This window comes from Astyanax mexicanus, chromosome 21, assembly GCF_023375975.1.
Source record: "Astyanax mexicanus isolate ESR-SI-001 chromosome 21, AstMex3_surface, whole genome shotgun sequence".
NCBI classification, from domain to species: Eukaryota; Metazoa; Chordata; class Actinopteri; order Characiformes; family Acestrorhamphidae; genus Astyanax; species Astyanax mexicanus.
Genome location: NC_064428.1, coordinates 39,515,001 through 39,539,568, shown reverse-complemented (window position 1 = coordinate 39,539,568; position 24,568 = coordinate 39,515,001). Strand labels below are relative to the sequence as shown.

General features: G+C 37.9%; 2 protein-coding genes across 9 annotated transcripts in view; both read left to right on the top strand.

Annotated features, from left to right (window-relative positions):
- LOC107197313 (B-cell receptor CD22-like) overlaps positions 1–6,003 on the top strand; it is a 191,480-nt gene extending 185,477 nt beyond the window's left edge. For 3 of the 5 annotated variants that reach the window (XM_049469934.1, XM_049469935.1, XM_049469936.1), the window contains 7 exons: positions 172–519; positions 1,416–1,667; positions 2,179–2,436; positions 2,521–2,608; positions 4,651–4,696; positions 4,796–5,058; positions 5,346–6,003. In XM_049469934.1, the coding sequence (XP_049325891.1) occupies positions 172–519; positions 1,416–1,667; positions 2,179–2,436; positions 2,521–2,608; positions 4,651–4,696; positions 4,796–5,058; positions 5,346–5,397 (1,307 nt within the window). In that variant the 3' untranslated portion in view covers positions 5,398–6,003. The remainder of the gene's footprint in view (positions 1–171; positions 520–1,415; positions 1,668–2,178; positions 2,437–2,520; positions 2,609–4,650; positions 4,697–4,795; positions 5,059–5,345) is intronic. The other 2 variants (XM_049469937.1, XM_049469938.1) reach the window with 1 other exon arrangement.
- Positions 6,004–7,318: 1,315 nt separating this feature from the next.
- On the top strand, positions 7,319–19,555 carry si:ch211-286b5.6 (B-cell receptor CD22). 4 transcript variants are annotated; one of them, XM_022686058.2, is made up of 10 exons: positions 7,319–9,812; positions 9,924–9,999; positions 11,644–11,991; positions 13,123–13,380; positions 13,472–13,732; positions 14,592–14,685; positions 15,230–15,275; positions 16,607–16,693; positions 17,128–17,259; positions 17,387–19,555. In XM_022686058.2, the coding sequence occupies exons 1-10, from the start codon at positions 9,810–9,812 to the stop codon at positions 17,429–17,431; spliced, it is 1,350 nt and encodes a 449-aa protein (XP_022541779.2). In that variant the 5' UTR covers positions 7,319–9,809; the 3' UTR covers positions 17,432–19,555. The 4 variants fall into 4 exon arrangements, with proteins under 4 accessions (XP_022541779.2, XP_022541777.2, XP_022541780.2 ...); XM_022686056.2 differs by having other exon boundaries at positions 7,319–9,999; positions 15,233–15,275; XM_022686059.2 differs by having other exon boundaries at positions 7,319–9,999; positions 17,128–17,196.
- Positions 19,556–24,568: the final 5,013 nt, after the last annotated feature.

The following is a 24,568-nucleotide window of genomic DNA, read 5'->3' as shown; positions in this document are numbered from 1 at the left end:
TAAAACAAGAAGGGTGCAATAATTTAGTTTAAAAAATTATTGCACACTTTCTGTAAATCCTATAAACTTCATTTCACTTCTCAAATATCACTGTGTTCATCTGATATATGATATATTTATCTTAAATTACTGATCTAAACAGCCAATGACTTTCTGTGTTTTTTGTTTCAGGGGTTTTTGGAGAGCGAGGCTGGAGTGTGAAATATAAGCACAGTAATATATGTGCTTTAAAAGGTTCCTCTGTGTTTATACACAGCAACTACACTCATCCCTCTGGTCTCACAGGTGTAAAGAAGTTTTGGGCCAAAAATCCATCTAATGGTGTAGAACCGACTGACCTGACTACAGTTCCAGGTTATACAGATCGGGTTCAATATTCTGACAACGAAAATCAAACCTTCTACCTCCACCTGCAGACTGTGAATAAGAGTGATGAGCACATGTACTGCGTCAGAATCACTACAAATGAAAAAGCTGAAAGATATCTGGGATATCCTGGAGTGATGCTTAGGGTTACAGGTCAGTTAATGCGTGATTCCCTATTTTCAACCAGTTCCGCCTATTGCGCAGTTTCCTTTTCCTGTCTGCCAATCGAGCCTACACATTAGCAACAACTGAGCAACCACCTAGGAACACCTTAGCAACCTGACCTGACAAAGATTTTTTTATTCTTACAAAAAATCTCGTCGTAAAATATTTTTTTAATATCACTAATAAAGTTGTTAGTCTGTGCGTGCAAAAAACTGTGGAGTGTGCATCTCATTTTTTGTAGTGCAGCGGCTATTTTTCTCTATTTTTTATGTTGTGCTCTACTTAGGGAGCCTAATATTAAGTGAGCAAGGGTGTCGCCATGTATGGATGCCCACACAGGACAAATGCAATGCCATCATACACCACTTTTCTAAACAAAATACAGACGCAGTCCACACAAATATAAATAAGCCCAGTGATTCAAAAATAAAAAAAAAGCATTAATACACACATTATCAGCCACCAGTATCAGGTTAAGACTTGTTATTATTGAAATAAGAGCTTGAGTGTATATATTTTCCAGTTAATATAGGGCATTTTAAGCTGAACGTAAGGTGGTCGAAACTAGGGTACCGTTGTAATTCCACAGGTCTTGCCGCTGGGGGGCGCCGAAGCAAACAAACAACTTTAATTCTTAAAAATAAAAAAAGCATTTTTTTAGTCAAAAGTCAAATGCGTGTTGGACTTTAATCTATACAGATTTATCTCCTAAAAAACATTTATTTGGGTGAGTAAAAGTCTTCCGTTTATTTACAGTAAGCTTAGATTTCCACAATTTTGACTAAAATTGCCGAAAATAGAGAAAATCTGACGACTCTCTTAGTTTTTTTTCCTTGTAGTTTTGTGTTATCTGACTACTCCAGAATGTCTTCTTCTTTCCTCAGAACTCAGGGTGGTGGTTCCTGAGCGGGTTTCTGAGGGAAATGCAACACTGCTAACGTGTGCAACCACCTGCAATCTGACGGAAAAAGCAACGTTTACCTGGTTTAAAAACGGACAGCTTTTACAAACGAATAACCAAAACCTGAACACCCTCTACATCCAGTCGACCAGAATTGATGATGCTGCACGCTACTGCTGTGCTGTGAAACAATATGAACATTGTTGTTCTCCAGAGGTTTTTCTCAATGTCAGATGTGAGTACATGATTAAATGTATTTAAAGAAGCCCTGTGGAGAAAATTGGACACCGATTCAAGCCAACCAATCGTTGTAATAACAAAATATATATATTTGGAAAAGACAAAGACATACAAAAAATGTTAGGAAAATCCTGTCCTTATTTTTTCTTAACCATACATATATGTGACTATAGCTCTATTCGTACAGGGTTCATTTTGAGTCTGTATGTACTTTCTGTATTTCTTCAAGGCTGGTAATAGAGCTCTAAACATACCGTTATACTGTCCTGCACTCATCCGTTTGCTGTTTTTTCATTCCTTATTCAACTCACAATTCTAACTCACTCCCAGTCATTTTCATGAACACCTAGTAACCATTCCTTCTAGTAGCAACACGTTGGAAACCAACATGAAAACCATAGCAGCACCTAGCTAAAGCCAAACAACACTTTAGGAACCAAATTTAGAAATAAAAAAATTACAATATTTCAATAATAATTATAATCACCACCATCATCAATCCACAGATCCTCCAAAGAACGTCTCAGTGTCCATCAGTCCCTCTGGTGGAATAGTGGAGGGAAGTTCAGTGACTCTGACCTGCAGAGGTGATGCTTACCCACCTGTACAGAACTACACCTGGTTTAAGGTAAAAGCAATGGTTGGACAAGGTTCAACCTTCACCATCTCCAAGATCAGCCCTGAGGACAGTGGGGAGTACAAGTGCAAGTGCATCAATGCAGAAGGTGTTCGGTATTCTGCTGTTGTGACTCTGAAAGTCGTGGGTAAGGAGAAACGTATTTGATATATTCATATTCTTCTAATTAAGCATAATGTGGGAGGTTAATTTCCTATACATTCTCACACAGATGGGCTGAGCAAATGCCACCAAGCTGTTATTGGAGTTCTTATCTTCTCTGCATTCTTATCTTTTGCTGTTGTTTTGGTCCTTCTATGGTAAGTCTAAAAGTTCCGCTAAAATTCTCTTTTTTCTTGTTGTTTGTGAAATACAGTGGGTCTCTGAGTTGTTTATGATGCTGCACATGATGAAACTCTTCCTCAACCTTTTCCTCATTGTCTGCAGCAGCTTGTAAAAGAAAATATTCAGAAAAACGAGTCGTTCAGGAAAAGCACGTGTCTACATCAACCCGTGAATTAGTATTCATGGCTCCGCCCACCTCGGCTCGGGACCACCCACAGGCGGAGCTGAAGCCGGGTGGCGATGCCGTCTCGTCAAATAGGAGATAACTAACAGTGCTAGGAACAGCATGCAGTTCATTCCTGTGTTATTTGTGCGAATAACACATCAGAGTTGATATACTTTAGCCAGTAATTCAGAGCTAACAAACAAATGGTTAGAATTAGTCTATGGAGGAAAAACACCACCAGCCAAGTACAATTGAGATAGGTAGGTGTTTAGATGTTTAAAACAGTTCTGTTTACACTAGATAAAAGTACAAATCCACACCAGGGTTTTGTTCCAACTGCCTGTGTTGCTCTGCTGTGCCTCGGGGTGGATTTTACTTTCTGGACCTGGGGCCTCATGTACTAAAGGTGCGTACGCACAAAAACATTGCGTACGCCATATTTCACGCTCACGGTCTGATGTACTAAATTTGACTTGAACGTGTGAAAGTGCGTTCCCCCACGGAAGTTTTGTTTTGGGCGTACGCCTTTTTTTTGTGCGTATGTATTGTGTTTTTGTCCTTTGGCGACACTTAGAGGCGATGCATTGAAATTACAACTATTAAGATATCCTTTATGCACACATTGAAGTAAGCATTATTGGGTAAAATAAAGTAAATTAATCAGACAGTTTCATTGTCTTACAGAAATAATCGTTTAACGTGTTTCCACTTAGCCTAGATCAGGTTTGCGCTGGAGTTGTTGGAGATGCAGCGTTGGCATTACAGGAAAATACTGCTAATGGCCGAATTCATTGAGCGCGCATTTTCCGTGACCATTATGTTTTTTGGCCCATGATGATGACTGGCTTATAAGCAGTTTTAGATTTCCAAGAGCATAAGAAAACAAGCTGAGTGCGTGACGTGTCTTTTTGGTAGGCAACTCATTTAAAGCATTTAAATGAAAGCATTTATCTTAGAATAATACAACTTAAAACATGGGTAATTATACGCTATGCATATATAATATTATTATTATTATTATTATTATTATCATTATTATTAATAATAATGATAATAATAATAATAATAATAATAATAATAATATAACATTATACTCTGCGTAATTGAGGGAGGAGTCGTGGCAAGTGTGATGCTTTCGTGCATTTGCGCTTGATTTCAAGTTGATTGTGATGTACTAAGAGAAAGTACGTGGAATTCTGCCTACGCACGGTTTGATAAATCCGGATTTTTTTGTGCGTACGGAACTTTTCCGATCTGAGCGTACGGAACATTTTAGTAGGAAGTCCACGCAAGTCTTAGTACATGAGGCACCTGGACTCTACACACTTCTGTGTGTAAGTAACTATAGGGTTAAATAGGATCTCCGGTGGATTTGGTGTTTTACAGAGACTCTAAGACTAGATCAGTTGCTGAACTGCACTTAGCAGGACATTATTACACATGTTGTAAAGTAACATGACATTGCAAAGACTGTTGTTAGTGTAGAAATATCTTTATTTTAAAAACGTTTCTAACGGTTGTTGGTCTGTCTCGAGAGCTGTTAGCCAATCAGAGGCAATATGTTTGCATATATGAATATTCATGTGCAAGAGCCAAAACTGTCACTCCTGCAGCTGGCAAAATATGAAATCATCAGCAGTCACGAAGCAGTGTTATCATGACCATGAGGAAACCATACAGATGTAACAGATGTAAAAGGGCCCTAAATTTATAACATTATAATATTAATATTATAATAATATTATTTATAACAAGGGTTTGTTGGACCATTTAAACGCATGCCACCTGATACAAATACTGAATATTTAGGTATTGAAAAGTGCAATACATCAATTTCTTCTTTAAATACAGGTGGAAGAAAAAGTTCTGCTGGTCTGAGGACCAAACTTTAAAGCAGGCAAGTCAGTTTTAATTTCAATTATTTCATTTTTTATATATTTTTTTAAGTCAAAGCTGCATGCAGTTCTCATTTAAAAGGCTTTTTTTCCTATTTTAGGACAACATTTACAGCAACGTATCTGTCCAAACACCTGCCAGAAATGCTCCTCAGTCTAAGACTAGTTCACATGATCAAGATGATTGCCAGTATGCCATCATTGAACACCAGAGTGCTATGGACTCTCCAGTGGAAGCTTCTTCTTCCAGATATGATGAGGAGGCCCAGTATTCCATGGTCCAGCACTGTGGTGATGAACCTGTGAAGAATACCCAAGAGGAGGACATTCAGTATGCCTGTGTCACTTTCAACCAGTCAAATAGGTAGGGAACCAGTATGTTGTAAAATTCAGTAGTGTTTTCGGTCAGTACTGGAAAGAGCATCCTTTAGCACATAGGGCGGCATGGGTAGCACTTCATATTATCAGTCTTTTCTACTGAATAAGCAAAAATCACATCACTTTATCAATGCTTTTTCAACCATGAGGGCACCAGAGGGGTAGTTGTCCCCCCTGCCCTCCCCTGAGTCCACCAGTACTCTTAATTCTACACATGCCTCTTTAAACATAAACATTAACAAAGTCAATTTGTGACTTTTTGTTCCTCCGCAGACCTGCTGAAACAGTGAAGAATGATTCAGTCATCTACAGCACTGTCAAATGACCATGACCCACCACTTAAACCTCAAATCTTCAACTCATCATCTGGATGATCTAAATGCTCCACGGCAGATGCAGCACGATGCAAGACTTCAGTCTTGGATATAATCCTTTATATATATATTCCTTTATGGAAGGTTGTGTAAAGAATTTTCAAGTTCCTAGATCATTCCACTTGATTGTGTTGGTTTAATATGTTATTCGTCATTTGATTCATGGATTTTTCAAGGAGTTTGGAGACGATTTACAAGCTCTGTGTAAAGTTTTGACATATTGAACAACTAATGGGACTATTGTTAAGATTACGCCAATTGTTTCCGCACTACCTTGCATTTCTCACAAATTTTCTGCTTGTATTAATGTTGATACTCTTATCAGGCCTTGACTATGAACAACTGACTCTATGGATGGTCCTAATTATGTCACTTTTGACATAATGTTGCCTTAGACATTCTGAATCCAAAACTCATCTTAAAAATATGTCTCTTCATTGCTTTCCCAGAACTGTCTGGTGTGTCTCTGCTCCCAGGACATCATCATGTTGGCACAGAGAGACTGCAAATAACTGTAATGATGATTATCTTCAAATTAAAGACTTGTAGTTAAATGACACGGGATGATTCCCACATTATATTTGGAAACTTGAGAGTTGACAGAAACGACACTGGTCAATTTGCACATTATGCTCTGCAAACGCGGTGTTGTCAAAAATGGCATGGGCCGATTCCTACGGTATACTCAACAAATGGTGTGCTGACAAAAGGGGCGTTGGCCAACTTGAGAGTTGACAGAAACAATAGAGGTCAATTTCCACATTATACTCAGCAACCGGGGTGTTGACAAAAATGGCTCTGGCCAATTCCCACAGTATACTCGCCAACCGCTGTGTTGTTTAAAAACAGTGCTGGCCAGTTCCCCACATTATACTCAGCAACCGGGGTGCTGACAAAAGTGACATAGGCCGATTCCCACATTATACCCGGCAATTTGGGAACAAACCTGGAACGGGTCGGTTCCCACATTATACTTGGCAACCGAGTGTTGACAAAAATGGCACTGGCCAACTTGGGAGTTGACAGAAACGATGCAGGTCAATTTCCACATAATACTCTGCAAATGTTGTGTTGACAAAAATGGCTCTGGCAACCGCTGTGTTGTTATAAACGGTGCTAGCCAATTCCCACATTATACTTGACAACTTGAGAATTGACAAAAGGGGCCTGGGCCGATTCTTACAGTATACTCGGCAAACTGGGTGTTGACAAATGTGGCATGGGCCGATTTCCACATAATACTCTGCAACCAGGGTGTTGGGAAAAAAACAGCGCTGGCTAATTCCCACAGTATTCTTAACCACTTTGGATTTGACAAAAGTGTTGTGGGCCGCTTCCTACATTATACTCAGCAACCGGGGTGTTAACAAAAGGGGTGTTGGCCAACTTGAGAAGTTGATTCCCACATTATACTCAACAATTTGGGAATTGAAAAATTGGCATGAGCCAATTCCCACATTATACTTAAGAACTTGGAAGCTGACAAAAGTGGCAAAGACCGATTCCCACATTATACTCAGCAACCGGGGTGTTGAGAAAAATGGTCCTGGCCAACTTGGGAGTTGACAGAAACGATACAGGTCAATTTCCACATTATACTCTGTAAATGAGGTGTTGACAAAAATGGCTCTGGCAACCGCTGTGTTGTTTAAAAATGGTGCTAGCCGATTCCCACATTATAATTGACAAGTTAGGAATTGACAAAAGAGGCCTGGGCCGATTCTTACAGTATACTCGGCAAACAGGGTGTTGTAAAAATGGGTGTTGGCCAACTTGAGAGTTGACAGAAACAATACAGGCCAATTTCCACATTATAGTCTGCAAATGGGGTGTTGACAAAAACGGCACTGGCAGATTCACATAATTTACTTTGGAATTTGGGCCAATTTCCACATTATACTGAACAACTTGGAAGTTGACAAAAGTGGCAAAAGCTGATTTCCACAGTATACTCTGCAAACTGTGTATTGACAAAAACGTTGCTTTGATTCAGGAACTGATGGAGAGCAGAGCCTGTTGATATCAGAGTAAAGTTTTACAATGGTTTTTAGGTTCTTGCATGTGTGACCCTCCAAGAACCAAGCACTGCGTATCCTGTCCAGCATCTCTGAACTTTAAAAAGTCATTAAAACACTTATACTATAACATATCTGAAACAATGATTTTGATAAAAGTAAAAAGGCTTTTGTGGGACCTAATTATGGTAGCCTACATCATTTACATTTTTGTCACACAGCTGTAGTGGATAGAAATACGACTTATTTAACATTTTTTTCTACCTAAACATCTGTTTTGAGTTGTGTAAACACTTACTGGTATTAAGTACTACAAACAGTAAAGATGACTGATTAGAGAAACACTGTCATCAGTCTTCATGAGTCAGCACTCTCCACTTGTGCTCACACCTCCAATTATATATTATTTTCCAGTCAATTTCTCAACATCTTCTTAACAAGAACTCTCGCTGAGGAAAGAGGAACTGCTGAACTGAAACTGTGCAGAAATAAGCATTGCGCAAGTAGTGGGGTGCGTCGCAGCAGAAAATATTACAGACTCGAAAAAGAGAACTACAAAGCATAAATATGCAATTTTTATTTGCACTGAATAGAACAGTATTAGGTCTTTGCAATAATTACATTACATAGATTATTATAAAGGAAAAAAATGCTGATTTTGGAATATAGGTATCATGACTGTGAGTTTACAATGTCATGGTGTTTAATAATGCAAGGCCTGGATCTTTACACCAGTCTAGTATGCCATCTAGTGTTGACTTGCACTAAACTAGATGTTCTAATGCACCTTAAAATAAGAATATATGGTGAAAGTTGCTTCAAGACTATGAAAAGAGTGATCATTTGTCACCAGTGTCAATAAAACCATGTAGTAAAACAATAATCCTCTTTCCAAACAAACTAATAAAGCAAATTTAAAACCACCTCCAGGATTGGGACAAAATCAATCTTTTATTTATATGTTTGAGGTTTTTTTTACATTTGAAACTTAAATATTCAGATTTTACTGACAATAATTAATGAACGCTGTAGTTGGACACTGGATGCAATTTTATAAGGTATTCTTATTTTTGTAATAATTATTATTATTTTTTTGTTTTGTTTTTGTATTCATACTATTCCTCATCCCTGACTCAAACAGCTTTATCTCAAGGGCTGATTCCTATATTCTGAAAGTATGTTGATAGTCCCTAAGGTTCTCTGGGTGGTTGCAATGGTATAGCTAGGTATTTTCTATAAGGTGACTTGCAAGATAGGTGATATGGCATTTCTTTGCAGCTGCATTGGGATTGCTACAGTAAGTGGCTGCTGTGGTGTCCCGTGTGGTTGCTCTAGTATCGCTGCAAGTGTTTCCTGTCATTGTACCCCACATGGTTGGTTGGTTGTTACTACTGTTAACTCATTTGTATCATGGTGACAAAAGAAATGGTATACGAACATTTGTATCCCATTTATCATTTGCTACACAGAATGGACCACATAGGCGTACCACATCAACCACTTGGCAACATGCCAGCAACCATCTTAACCACTATAGCAACCACATGAGCTACAATAGGAACTGCCCAGCAACCTGCTAGCAACCACTAAGCCATGTGCTAGGAATAATCTGAAGAGAAGACTCTAATATTCTACTATAAAACCTATATAGAAAATAAATCCAATGAACAAAAATATTTAACCATCTTTTAATTATTATTTCTATTGCATTGAAAGCCTGTGTGTAAATAAATATATTTTATATTTCATATTGATTTTCTTTCATACATCATTTTAAACAGTTAACCAGCATGATTAAAAAGTATACTAAATCACATTAAATTAGTCAAAATTAGCTGTTATTTTGCCTCAGTGGCTCTAGTACTACTGTTTTTTCAGTGTTTATGCAATGCGTGGGGACAAGTTATGGTTTCACTGGTTTAGAAACTTTGTTCATTGGCTGGTTCATGATCTGTTCTGATGGTCAACAGTTCTCAAATAGTGTTTTATGTGCAACAAAACATTTTAAATTAATAAAATGTATAAAATGCATGATGTTCATTGTAATATAGGAGATGCAGGGTCTGAACATTATACAATAATTATTTTTAATATACAAATTTATTTTGTTCATCATTTTAGCAAAATATTTGCTTTGCCTTAAACAATCTACTGTGCATAAATTAGCACAGAGAACAGCCAATCAGATGATAGTGAATGGTTTTATATGTCGTGTCATTAACGCTGTGGTTAGAGCTGTTCGTGTTTATAGTTGGGGAAGTTTAGTTTCCAGTAAACTTGAGAGCTGACTGCTGCATAAACACTTCGTCTTCAATCGTCAAGATCTTCCATCTACAACCTACAGAAGCATGGTAAGGTATCACTCTTAGAAACTACTTTTATCTTTAAAACTAAGCTTTCTAGACATTGCAGTGATGTCTAGATGCTCTATAGATAATTTAACAAGTTCTAATATATTTCAGATCTGCTCTTCTTCAGTGCTGATGAAGATGTTGGTGAATGCAGGCCTAGTTTTGATGATCCTTCTTTTAAAAACAGGTGGGTTTTGATTAGATGATCAAAAATGACTTTTTTTTTAAAAAAAAAGGGTTTTAAGTCTTAACTTGAACTTTCCCACACTGGTCTGCTAGGAGATGTCTTCTTTGTGATACCATTAGCTGTCTCAATTGTGCAACTTCCTCTTTTTGACCTTAACCTTGACCTTAAGCAGAAGTTCTGTGTTACAGAAGTATGTTTATGAATTTAGCATTATATTTAGTAGTTCTGTTGGGTAAATCTGCTTTAAATGTTTGTTAAAAAATGGAAACGTAGTTTGAACAAACAGTACTGATGTTGTTTAAGGAGGGCAGTTGGTTTTTGGGTCTGAACTGAACTGAACTTTAAATTTAAACCCGTCCAAATTAGTTCTTATTAGAGTAAAACTAAAGAGCGTTAAATTGAGTTATTCGAGTTATGAGTGGTCTCCTAGAATGTCCTATCACACTTGCATTCATTTAAGAACACCATAGCAACCATACAGCAGCCACTAAGCAACTCCACAGCAACACCTATCAACACTATAGCAAATATCTACTGTATAGGATATATTAATATCTGCCTGAATACAGTGTAACTCGACACAAAAAAACATTAATTGTATTTCAATTACCATATTTTTTCACACTATATGATGCACTTAAAATCCTTTAATTTTTTCAAAATGGTCAGAGCTCCTTATATTCCGCTGCTCCTTATAAATGAATTCTAATAGTCCGGTATCAAAGAGCAGTAAAGCTAACCTTGGCTAGCATTGCTGGAGCAGTATTAGCATTAGCATTAACTGTGTTAGCTCTGTCGCTGTTCAGAGCAGAGTATATTGGACTGTAGTCTGTGTGTTTAACGTATTAAAACAAGCTACGTGGGATGACTTGCTAGCTGATATCGCCCTGGCTTACCAGAACACTCAGGGTTCATCAGTGTAGCTCCTCAGTGTAAAGCAGCATTAGCGGCTAACCACAACTAGTGCTAGTGGTTAGCTGCTAATGCTAATGCTGCTGCACGCAGCCTTGGTGTAAATCTGGAAATCTAAGCTTTCTGTAAATAAACGGAAGCGCAGAAGCCAAATAAACAGTTTTCAGCACTCGTTTGAGTTTCTAGTTTCTGTTTTTTTTTATTATTTTTTTTTTTTACTTAGCTTAGCTTTACTGGTTTTGCCACCCAGCAGCTGGGCTGCTGAATTAGTAGGAAAACATGGCGACACCCCTGTTACTAATTAGTGCCGCATAATGTGCCTTATAATCTATTGCACCTTCTGTATGAGAATAGACCAGAAAATAGACATTTATTGTTTGTGCACCTTATAACCCATTGCAATTTATAATATGAAAAATACAGTACTGAGACACATTGCATTAATACTATCATGACAATCTAGAATGTTGATTCTGGTGAGAACATCCAAATATTGCAATGTATTTGTTTTGTAGTATTGTGCAGCTCAAGTCCAAAATTACTGGAATTACATTGTTTTACAAGGCCTTAAAAATGTAAAAAAGTTTTTCTTCTGTTTGATTTAATTTATTGGGTGTGAACATTAGGCACATATTACATTAATATTTCTACAAGATGTGCTTGTACATGTACTTGTGGAAATTAAGTTATTTTTCCCTGGTAAATTAAACCCAAACCCTCTTCACGTTTCAGGATCCCAGACTTTAGCCTGGAGCGTGTCGTACACTCCCAGCAGGATCTGTGCTGTTCAGCACTCCTCAGTGGTCCTGCCCTGTAAACTCTCCTACTCCAGATCTCAGGAGATCAGCACCTACGTCTGGTACCATCAGAATCAGGAAGGAGCCGAGGCTACGGTCGTTTCTGTAAAGCGATTTTCAGCAGAACGTTTAACAGGAGCTTCAGATAAACTGGAGATTCTGGACTGTTCTCTCACTCTGAAGAACGTGACTCAGGACAGCGCTGGAATCTACAAGTTCAGCATCAGCAACAACTCCACCCAGGACCTGACCAATCAGCACGGCGTTACACTGCAGATCACTGGTGAGGACTAGTGTGCATGTTTACTGTATGTTTGAACAGTTTTCACCACATGTGACACCACAGCAACCGCTTGACAAATTGCTAAAACACCATAAATAAACATCTGAGAACCACCATATTTTTCGCACCTAAAATCCTTTAATTTTCCCTAAAATCATCAGTACGCCTTATGTATGTATTCTACCAGTCAGGTATTAAGGTGCAGTGCTATACAGGAGTTTCAGTGAAGTTTCTCCAGCACCAAGGCTGGAGCAGTATTAGCATTAGCTGCTAACTACAGCACTACATCTTTAGCCAATCAGAGATGAGTATTATCAGCCTGTAGTCTGCATGTTTATCGTGTTAAAACAAACTACGTGGGCTGAACTGCTAGCTGATAGTACCCTGGATTACCAGAACACTTAGTGTTCCTTAGTGTAGCGCTGTTGGGCAGCATTTACTAGCGCTAACCACAGTGTCCCTTGACAGTGCTCCTTATTATATAGTATATATTATATAGTCAACCACCTACCAACATCTAACAATGCCTAAGCAACTCCATAGCAACATTTTTCTTACAACACCAAAGCAACCACCTGTAACACCATGTTATAACTAATAGCTAGACACCCAACAATATCATGGCAAGCACCTGGTATACCATAGCTAATACCCTTTAAATAATAAATTGCTTGCTACCTTCTAAAACACCTAATCTATGTGATAGATTATCAACTTACTTGCAACCACATAGAAATGACTAAGTAACTCCACAGCAACCACCTAGCTACACCAAAGCAACCTTTGCCACCACTTACAGACATTCATGATGTATAGCAATTCTGTTACAGACCACAAGGCATATTCTAGCAACTTCCTAGCAACCACTGAACAACCATGTAGAACAACGTAGTATCTGGTAACTGCTTGCAAATACTTTGCAACCCTGTTGCATCCCAGATATTATGAATTGGGTTATGCAATGTGATTCGGACCAATTGCCATGTTATATTCTGCAGCCGGAGAGCTGCCTAGCAACTGCCCGAATTTAAAACCTTGTATCTTAGCTGTGCAACCATCCCAAATTTTATTCAAGAGATACACATTTTATCATTATTATTAATGTTAATATTATTTAAATCTGGGATTCAGACCTAAAGGTGGACGTCGAGTCAGAGTCGGACGTGGTCACAGTAGGACAGTGGGTGATGCTGATCTGTGGGACTTGCATCCCTTCCGTCACTGTACCGAATTACGTCTGGCATAAAGATGGAGATCTGCACAGTGAGATACTGGGAGACAACCAGCTGGACCTACCTGACGTCAGACTGGAGGATGAAGGCATCTACTCCTGCTCTATAAGTGGCCATGAAGGCTTTAGTTCCTCAGCTGTGAATATCACTGTCAAATGTAAGTCTAGGTTTTAATTTAACTCAAATAACAGTCGTCTATAATAATGATTCTCTGTAAATTTAATTATATACTTTATTATATAAAACAGCTCCTCCAAAGAGCGTCTCAGTGTCTATCAGTCCCTCTGGTGGAATAGTGGAGGGAAGTTCGGTAAATTTGACCTGCAGCAGTGATGCTAACCCACCTGTGCAGATCTACACCTGGTTTAAAGAAGGTGAAACCTCACCTGTAGGGTTCGAATCCGACTTCAGCTTCATCGTAAATGACACAACCAGTGGACGGTACTTCTGTGAGGTCCAGAACGGCCACGGATCTCTGAGATCAGCTTTGATGCCTGTTGTATTAATGGGTAAGATATTTGCACCTAATTAACAACATCACAGCAACCACCTAAATAGCAACCACTATGCAACACCCTAGCAAACACTAAGCAACAACATTAATCTTATAGCAACACTATAGCAAGCTGCTTAGTAGTCAATATGTAACTCCATAGCAACCACTGAGTAACACCCTAGCAAACATTAAACAAGTCCATAACAACCTCTCAGCAACATTATAGCAAGTATCTCAAAGCTACTTAGCGCAGCCAATACGTAACTTCATAGCAACCATTGAGTAACGCCCAAGCAAACACTAAGCAACTAAATGGCAACCTCTTAGCAAAACCTATTAAACAGATTTCTCAAAGCTACTTAGCAACTGGGTAGCAACGATTAAGCAAACACTAAGCAACTCCATAGCAACCACCCATGTAGCAAATGCCGTGCAAAATCCTAGCAACTACTAAGCAACACTATAGCCAGTATCTCAAAGATATTTAGTCACAACATAGCAACCACCTAGGTAGCACCCACTAATCAAAACCCTATCAAACACTAAACAGCACCCTAGCAACCACTTAGCAACAATACAGCAAATATCTCCAAGTTACTTAGCAACAACATAGCAACCTTCTGGGATGCTGTAGCAATCATGTAGCAACATTATAGCTCTTATTAAACTGAAATTAATTAATTAAACAGGTTGATTTTTATTACTTTTATATTTACTGACTTTGACTATAGAACATTATGTACATAATACATTAATAACAGATTGCCACAATGTGTTTGCTTGCTATGAAAATGTTTCTACATCATAAAATAATCAATATTTACAGTAATAATGTTTACACTGTGTGAGTGTCTGTATTTACCGTATCTCAGCAGATCGTCCCATGATTCTGTATGTAGCTCCTGCAGTCGGATGTTGTGCTGCAGTTGCAGTTGCAGTTCTTGGGACTGTAGTTTTCTGCTTGAGGTATGATTTATTTATTATAGTATTGTATAGCTTTTTATTACAGTCTGTTACAGAAACTGTTACATGGAATACCTGTCCATAAGTTAATGGAAACCTATTAATATTAGTTGCATTGAAATATAGTTACTACAGTGAAATGTACACTCTTGGGTTGTAGTACTTTTATAGAAAACCCCCTATCAAATGAATGGGATGGTTGGGATGTGTCCAGCGTTGAGTATGGGCTTCAAAATTGGGACGTTGGGTTGGGAGTGTAAGATCTCCATTCAAAACACTTGGACTAGATTGATCATCTGACCACACTAATGTTTTTGTGGTTGGAGACAATCAAATCCTCTCAGCACTGTTCCTAAGTCTGTTTTGTAAAAGCCTTTTAAGGTATTTTTAATACTGTTTTTAATAATGGTTTAATACTAATTTCAGAAGCAACCCATAATAAGCAGACTTTCACAAACCTTTGGTTATATAGTATATTTTACTGCATGTTTACAGATATGTGTTCTACATGTCCTTATTCTTAAACATTGATTTTTATTTCTGAAAGCAGGAGTAAGAAGCAGAACAGCAATCCTGAGAAACGTGACTTTCAGGTGAGATGTTTCAGAACTTCAGAGATCAGTCAGCGAGGAAAGGGTGCTTTAAGAGTGCAACACCATAGCAACCACCTGGGATGTTGTAGCAAGAATGTAGCAACATTATATCTGAAAATTAATGATTTTCTGAAATCTTATTATAATGTAAAATTAAACAGGTTGTTTAATTTACTAAGCAACACCCTAGCAAACACTAAGCAACGCCATAGCAACCATTAAGGAACACCATAGCAACCCCCTAGGTAGCAACCACTGAGCAAAAACCAAGCAAACACTAAGTATAATAGAAGTGCATAGGGTAATACAACCCCCTGTCAATAAAAGGCAGTATAGGTATACCAATACTAAGAGCCACATGGGTTACCATATCAACACTACAGCTCCCATGTAGATACCCCTTAAAAGCACTAAATAAAATACCTGGTATACCACAGTAACCATATAGCAACACTTTAAAGATCAGCCCTCAAACATAGCCATGCATAAGTGAACAATCCAAAAGAGGGCAGTGCAGGGTAAAAGAGAAATAAACATAGTGGACAAGTCTACAAGCTAAATTCTAAGGCAAACCTCCATGCAACACCATAGCAACCACCTGCTCACAGTTTAGCAATCTTAACAACCTATTGACTGAATGATGCTTTAATTAAGAGTGCAAAGTCAATGGCAATATATTTCCTGTAGATTGCATAAATATAACAGTCTAAACCAAACAACATAGTAACACCTCAGCAACCACCTAGTAACCCAAAAGCAACCCCACCTAAGATATCCTGGCACTTATCTAACAACAACAAAGCGTCAACTTAGCAAGTACAATGCAACTCGATAGCAATTACCAAGCAGCATCTTTGCACACACCTTTAACACTATAGTACCTATTTAGCATCCACACAGCAACACGATAGCAACCACCTAGTAACATTATAACATCCATGACTGCTCAGACAGCAAGGAAAGTGTGCTTTGATCAACAGTGCAAAGGCATTTACACGCTCTTACCTGTAGAGGGCAGTGTTGGACTATGGTTAGAATTAGACAAACAGGTTCTATGTAATACTTATTATTAATAATGTTTTTGGCTTATTTTAATGGAGGAACAAAACACACATTAAAACATTTTTAAAAGGTCCACAAAATATATTTTTAACATTCTGGAGAATGTTTTAATCCAGCAAAACACTATTTAAGCATGTGAATGTTTTTCTAAGGATAATTTGTTTCATTTACCCATAAATATCCCTTAATATAGACTTAATTTAAAACTGTAAACTAAAAACTTCTATAAATCTACTAAAAATCTCTAATTCTGAACCATCTCTTGGTAGAATACCAACCCTTACGTTGAAGATGACACCTATACAACTCTTGACCTTGGAGCCAAGACTAATGATGATTTGTACCAGACCCTTGAGGTTAGTATTTAATTATGTGAAAAAATTATTGGTTGTGATATATGAATTTCTTTGATTTTACCAAATTTAAATCTCTGGAATATAATTAAGAGGAAGATGGATGATCACAAACCATCAAACCACCAAACTGAACTGCTGAATTTTTACACCAGGAGTAAAGCAGCATAAAGTTATCCAAAAGCAGTGTGTAAGCCTGGTGGAAGAGAACATGATGCCAAGATGCATGAAAAAAACTGGGATTAAAAACCAGGTTTATTAAAACTTTATGAATATGTTAATTTGTTTTCTTTGCATTATTTGAGGTCTGAAAGCTCTGCATCTTTTTTTGTTATTTCAGACATTTCTCATTTTTTGTAAATAAATGCTCTAAATGAGAATTTTTTTGGGGGAGAAATGTTGTCTGTAGTTTATAGACTTATTTTTTCTTCACACAGCTGGTTCATCCTGGTTCTTCTGTTAACTCTGACAAACCTGAGTCTTCTGACTATGAGAATGTTGAAAATGTGAGTACAAGCCATCCAATCCATAACACTACAAAAATAATGATCTACATTAGTTCTGGAAAGGTACACAGAGCTTGTTGCTATATTGAATTTACATGTAGTAACTGATGTAAAATAATATGCTATATGTTAATTCATTGGGTTTTCCCCCCAAAAAATAAACTCTTAAATATTTTTGTTCTTCTTCCAGACTTCAAATAAAGTGATGGAAACCAGTCAGCCCTGCTATGAGTAGTTGCTGAACACTGCTAACAACAGCATGGATTTGATTGTGGATTTAAGACTCAGACTCCCACAAAGAAACTTAAGACTTGATCAAGACTCAACTCAGACTGACATCTAAAGCCCTAAAATTCAACTCAGAATTGCACTCTAAATACTTGATTTAACTTAGACTTACCCTAGTAACTAAAGAGTTAAATCAGACTCACATTCTAAACACTTGAGACTCAACTCAGACTCACATTCTACAGTTTTGAGACTCAACTCAGGCTTACATCCCTTATACCAGCAACTTGAGACTCAATTCATACTCTTATACCAGAGACTTGAGACTCAACTCAGACTCACATTTTAGAGACTTGAGACTCAACTCAGACTCACATTTTAGAGACTTGAGACTCAACTCAGACTTTTGTACCAGTGACTTGAGACTTAATTCAGACTCTTATACCAGCAACTTGAGACTAAACTCAGACTTACATTTAAGAGACTTGAGACTCAACTCACCCATACCAGAGACTTGAGACTCAACTCAGACTCACATTTTAGAGACTTGAGAGTCAACTTAGACTCACATTTTAGAGACTTGAGACTCAACTCAGACTTATACCAGAGACTTGAGACTCAACTCAGACTTACATTTAAGAGACTTGAGACTCAACTCAGACTCATACCAGAGACTTGAGACTCAACTCAGACTCACATTTTAGAGACTTGAGAGTCAACTCAGACTCACATTTTAGAGACTTGAGACTCAACTCAGACTCTTATACCAGCGACTTGAGACTCAATTCAGGCTCTTATACCAGCGACTTGAGACTCAACTCAGACTCATACCAGAGACCTGAGACTCAACTCAGACTCACATTTTAGAGACTTGAGAGTCAACTCAGACTCGCATTTTAGAGACTTGAGACTCAACTCAGACTCTTATACCAGCGACTTGAGACTCAATTCAGACTCTTATACCAGCAACTTGAGACTCAAGTCAGTCACATTCTACAGTTTTGAGACTCAACTCAGACTTACATCCCTTATACCAGCGACTTGAGACTCAATTCATACTCTTATACCAGTGACTTGAGACTCAACTCAAACTCACATTTTAGAGACTTGAAACTCAACTCACTCTTATACCAGCGACTTGAGACTTAATTCAGATTGGCATCCAAGAGACTTCAGACTCAATTCATACTCTTATACCAGTGACTTGAAACTCAATTCATACTCTTATACCAGCGCCTTGAGACTCAACTCAGACTCACATTTTAGAGACTTGAGACTCAATTCAGACTCTTATACCAGCGACTTGAGACTCGACTCAGACTCTTATACCAGAGACTTGAGGCTTAACTCAGACTCACATTTTAGAGACTTGAGACTCAACTCAGACTTTTGTACCAGCGACTTGAGACTCAACTCAGACTTTTGTACCAGCAACTTAAGACTCAACTCAGACTTTTGTACCAGCGACCTGAGACTTAATTCAGGCTCTTATACCAGCGACTTGAGACTCAAATCAGACTTTTGTACCAGCGACCTGAGACTTAACTCAGACTCTTATACCAGTGACTTGAAACTCAACTCAGACTCACATTCCAGAGACCTGAGACTCAACTCAGACTCACATTCCAGAGACCTGAGACTCAACTCAGACTCACATTCCAGAGACCTGAGACTCAACTCAGACTCACATTCCAGAGACTTGAGACTCAACTAAGACTTGCATCCCAGGGACTTGAGACACAACTCAGACTCACATTCTAGACACTTGAGACTCAACTCCGACTCGGATTCCAGAGACTTGAGACTCAACTCAGACTCACATCCCAGAGACCTGAGACTCAACTCAAACTTGCATTCCAGAGACTTGAGACTCAACTCAGACTCACATTCTAGAGACTTGAGACTCAACTCAGACTCACATTCCAGGGACACAAGACTAAACTTAGACTCTTATTGTAGGGACACAAAACTCAACTCTGACCCACACTCTGGCTGAACTGCATTTAGCAAGACATTATTACACATGTTAAACTGTTGCCCGTCTCACTGCCTTGCAGTGCTGTTAGATGGCATTCATTCATACTAGAGACCTCAACTAGACATTAAAAAAAGGAAAAAACGAAGGAATAAGACCTTTTAATGATCATCAGGATTGGTGGAGATGTTCATAAAGCAATCATTATTAATATTTAATTATGTATTAAATTATGAGTTTAGATTATAATAGTTTAACATTATTATTTTATTATTTGTGTGTGTGTGGAGGTTCTATGTGTAAAAGATAAAGTTAAAATCTCCTGCTGTAGTTTAAAAATAACGTGTATTCTTTTAGAGAAACATCATTACTTTAAGATGAGGGTTTTCTGCAAGATGCCGCTGCAGAAAGAGTGTCAGTTTATTGTGTTAACCACATTCACTTTAACACTACAGCACTGCCTCTCACTTCTTGCAGCTATGCACTATTTTAAAACTTGTTTACTAGTGTTTTAGTTTTCATTTAGTTATAAGGCCCACTATAGAACATGATAGAATATTCAAATTAAGTCTTTAAAAAAACAGGCTCATGAAAAATCATCATAGTAAGTGCAGTCAAATGAAAACACTGTTGTGTTGAAAAACACTTTCCATAGTATTAATCATGTTTAATTTCAAATTATATTACTGTAGGAATTTGGAGTAATGGGGTTTAAAATCTAGAAAATATTATATTTGGTTGTATATAGACAGAATTAAGATGCCTATAAAAGGAGAAAATCAAAGGATTATCAAATGGCACCACTGAAGAAACTTGTAATATTATTCATAATGTTTGTTTCCAGTAAAAACGCTGTAAGAATTTGAATTAATTATGTGGCAAATGAAGGACAATTGCTTTTTTGGTTGTATATAGACCATATCTTGTGTATATGAGCATTTGGTTTGGCAGCTCTGCCTGAAGCATGCTGGAAAAATATCCTAAATGCAAAACTGCATGAACCAAATGCACTTCAACACTAGCAATGTAAAACAATACAATATAATACATTGCTTTTCAATGCACAAAAAGGCATACGTTTTTATTGAAATAATACAAAAACTTTTAAGAACACATACTGCATAAAAAAGAAAGGCATGTTTCTTAAACAGTAGTCATTTCTTTTCTTTCTAGAACCCTTTCTGCATTGAGTTCATCATAATGCAACTGTACTTCTGCTTTTTTGAGTGCCAACACTCTGCACTACAGCTGGTTAACAGCCTCCATCTGCAATGTGAGGGGTAAACTAGTGCAAGCAGTTTACTTTTATGGCATTTTAACACTTTTTTTGAGCCATGATCTTAATCCTATTGAACATTTTTGTAAAGCTGAAAAGGCAGATACGAGAAAGGTGACCTACAAACATGGTCCAGTTACATTACACTCAAACAGTGAGAAAAAAACATGCATATGTGCCTTTTTATACAGTAAACTAAGTAAACTTCTGGTTTCAATCGTATCTACTGCCCGTCATATCCTATATAAATATTGGGTTTCTCACAGTAAAAAATTCAAAATTCAGCCAAAATTTCTAAATTGGGTAACATTGTACAGGATTCCACATTTTACATTATGAACATCTTCCACATTATTTGTAACATATGCAAAATTCAAGTGATCAGCATTGCATATATACATTACATCAATTCCTCTTAAAAAAAGCTTTATACACTTTTTGGTCTTTGTTTATTTTTCTATGGCACAAACAGCACAGCGATAAACACAACCCAACTTACAACAAAGACTTCTACAGGTACAATTATCTTTGGGTTAAAAATGCATACAGACTTTTGTAAATGTAAAATTAGTAGGAAAATCTAAAGCTTGCACAAAAACGCTTTCATTTACTGAGATGAGAAGCACTCATACCATCCTGCTCCTCCTCTAGTTTACTGGTTGACGATTCTGGTGATGATGATGATGATGATGATGATGATAGTGATGGTAATGATGATGGTGACGATGGCGTCAGGGTTGATTGCTCTCGTTCTATGGGAACATTCAACAAGAGGGTATTTTAGATATAAGCTTTTACATGTTCAGCAACAACAAAATCAACTTCCCAACATGTTTCTTTGTTAGAAGCTTCCTTTTTAAGGGTTCAAAGATTTAAAGAGAAGTTAATGTTAAGGTTCTCTATCATGGAGCCTACACTGAAGCCTTTCAACTTGTGGGCTATGCCTCCGCCAGTGGGAAACAGTGGTACCGCTCAGAGTTATTTTTCTTTTGTAAAATAAAACATGTTTAGGTTAAGGTTAGGCCATGATTTTTGCTGACTCCACCCTCAAATTTGAAAAAGCCAAAAAAATGGGAGGGGCATTGGATGATGTATGGGTTTAGGGGCAGGACAGGAAGAAAAAGATGATTGAGCATTGGGGGGGGGGGGGTGATTATTGATTGATTTTTATATTATTTACTGCCCTGCATATTGTGAGTGTCATGGATTAATTATTTAAAACAGGGTCTTTTACATCAATCGTTTTTTTTTTTTTTGTGATGGGTCGGCTTGGTCTGGTTTGCAACAAGTTTTCTGATATGTGAACTGGTTTCTAGTCTTACAAGGAAAATAAATCTAAGGACCTTGCTATTTTTTTTATCAAAACATGGGAATGTTTCCATGAAAATATCTACATTTTGTTAATATTTACATCATAAATAAATACACAGTTTACTGGCATGAGTAACTGCCTCCAATGAGTACTTTTAACTTTCAGGCAAACTATCAAAACATCCCTCAAAAGATCTTCCAGATATATATGGTCCTATACAGAACCCAAATAAATGTTAAAAAATTGAATAAAACAATTTCAGCTGCTTCAATGTGAGCTACAACTTGACGTAAGTTTGTTACATTACCACTTTTTAAACAGTGCCATCCACATTCTCGTAATCAGCAATACTGGAGTAGTCATCATCATCATCATCATCATCATCAGGAGGATGAGCTTTATCTCCAACATTCTGCAGAACCGAGAGAAAGAGAACATCAGCAGATGCTCTAAAACTGTACTATAAAAACCCAGTAATGAAAACTCACCTCTACATTCCCATAAACAGGAGTACTGGAGGAATCTTCATCAGGAGGACAAGAGGTATCTCCAACATTCTGCAGAACCGAGAAAAGATAATTAGAGTCTCAGTGAGAAGAGCTCTGGGTTCTCAGAGGATCAGGGAGCAAAGCAAAGACGTAGAAACCAAATCCCTTGAGGAACATTGATGGACTGATCTACTGATATAAGAACTTTGTGAGAACTCACCTGGTAGATGTCCTCATCCGTATTCACATCCTGCTTCTTCCGTCTCCTTGTAGAAAACAAAAATAAATATTAAAACAGGAGACGAATATCTCCGATAGAAAAACAACCCAATCTTTACATTCTTATTCATTTTCTCACCTCATGCAGAAAAGTCCAGTAAGAAAAGCTGCAAGCCCACCAACTCCAACCACTCCACCAACTGCATACAGCGCCACCCAGAGACCTGCTGAGATATTACACACAAATATATTACAGAAATAAGAGGGTCAATCTATATAATCAAGTCTCTCACCATTGATATTAACCAGTACAGCAGCTGATCTCTGAGCTCCATGTTGGTTCTGAGCCTGGCAGTAGTAGAATCCACTCTGTAGAGGAACATAACTGTGTCCAGATCCTACAGGTGAGTCTCCACCACCTTTAAACCAGGTGTAGATCTCCACAGGTGGGTTAGCATCACCGCTACAGGTCAGATTCACCATTTCACCAGAGGAACTGAAGGACACTGAGACGCTCTTTGGAGGATCTGCAGAAAACAGGTAAGAGGAAAATTGAGTTTGGAGGAAAATAATTTACTAGAATATATTAAAAACATCATCAACGTACACAGAACATTTAAAGAGACAGCAGTGGATCTTCTCTCTCCGAGTTCATTACGACTCTGGCATGTGTATTCTCCACTGTCCTCAGAGCTGATGTTGGGAAGGCTGTAGGTTCCTCCTGTTCCTACTGATGATGATCCTTTAAACCAGGTGTAGTTCTCCACAGGTGGGTATCCATCACTGCTGCAGGTCAGAGTCACTGAACTTCCCTCCACTATTCCACCAGAGGGACTGATGGACACTGAGACGCTCTTTGGAGGATCTAGAGACAGATCTGACTGTAGCGTTTCTTGCTAATCTCTAATATCACTGTGTGGTTCAACCATTCCCAGAGTTTAGAGAAGAATGAGAACTTTACTCACGTCTGACTCTGAGAGTTTGAGCAGTAGAGGGGAGATGTTCAGATCCTCTTACAGCACAGCTATAACTGCCTGCATCCTCACTGCTGACTGTCTGCAGGTGGAGCTGCTGATTCTTCTGGATCATCTCTGTGGTTAAAGGACGTCCATCTTTGTACCAGATGAATGTTGGATCAGTCAGACTGCAGGTGGTTTTACACGTCAGAACTGCTGATTCTCCTTCTGTTACTTCTCCAGGAGATTCTACATGGAGCTCTGAGACAAGGAGAGAATTTAAAAGTCATTAAATTATTTTTCTCTTTACTGAAATCTTTAAAGTCTAGAAACATGTATATCTTTAATACATATTTAATCAGTAAAACATATTACTTCGTAACTCACCAGTAACTTTGAGAATGAAATTATCTTTTCCTCTCCATTTGTTTTCCCCCTCATCTGCTTTGATTCTGAAGTTGTACTCTTGTTCATCCTTCTTCATCACGTTACTCAGTTTGAGAGAGTAGTACGTTTTCTTATCAGTTAAACACTCAACCCTGCCTGAGTAATCTGGATCTAATCTCAGATCAGTCGGCTCCACCCCGGGACCTGGGTGTTTCATACAAAATGCTTTTTGTAGTTCGAGTTGGCCTAAATCTTCTGGGAGTGTAAAAGTGCCTTTAATAAACACTGTAGATCCTTTTAAAGCACATATTTCCCGCTGATTGTACGTCACAATCCAGGCTGGTCCATAAGCTCCTGAAATAAATGATGCAGTAAAGATCTGATTAAAGAGGCTGGAGATTTCTGTAGATTACAGCTCTATGAAAATAAAGTAATATGATTAACATAGTGGATGGGTGGAGGGAAGTGGTGGGTGCAAAAACTTGAGATATAAATAGTGAGATATAAATAATATGAGATAAAAATGTAATT

What these genes read in the sequence shown, in the direction of transcription:
- si:ch211-286b5.6 (XM_022686055.2), top strand. Translation starts at nt 9,876, where the DNA reads ATGTCTAGATGCTCTATAGATAATTTAACAAGTTCTAATATATTTCAG. An exon ending in CTGAGAAACGTGACTTTCAG is followed by an intron (nt 15,276 to 16,606) that starts GTGAGATGTTTC and finishes ATCTCTTGGTAG; the next exon opens with AATACCAACCCTTACGTTGA. An exon ending in ATTTGTACCAGACCCTTGAG is followed by an intron (nt 16,694 to 17,127) that starts GTTAGTATTTAA and finishes TTCTTCACACAG; the next exon opens with CTGGTTCATCCTGGTTCTTC.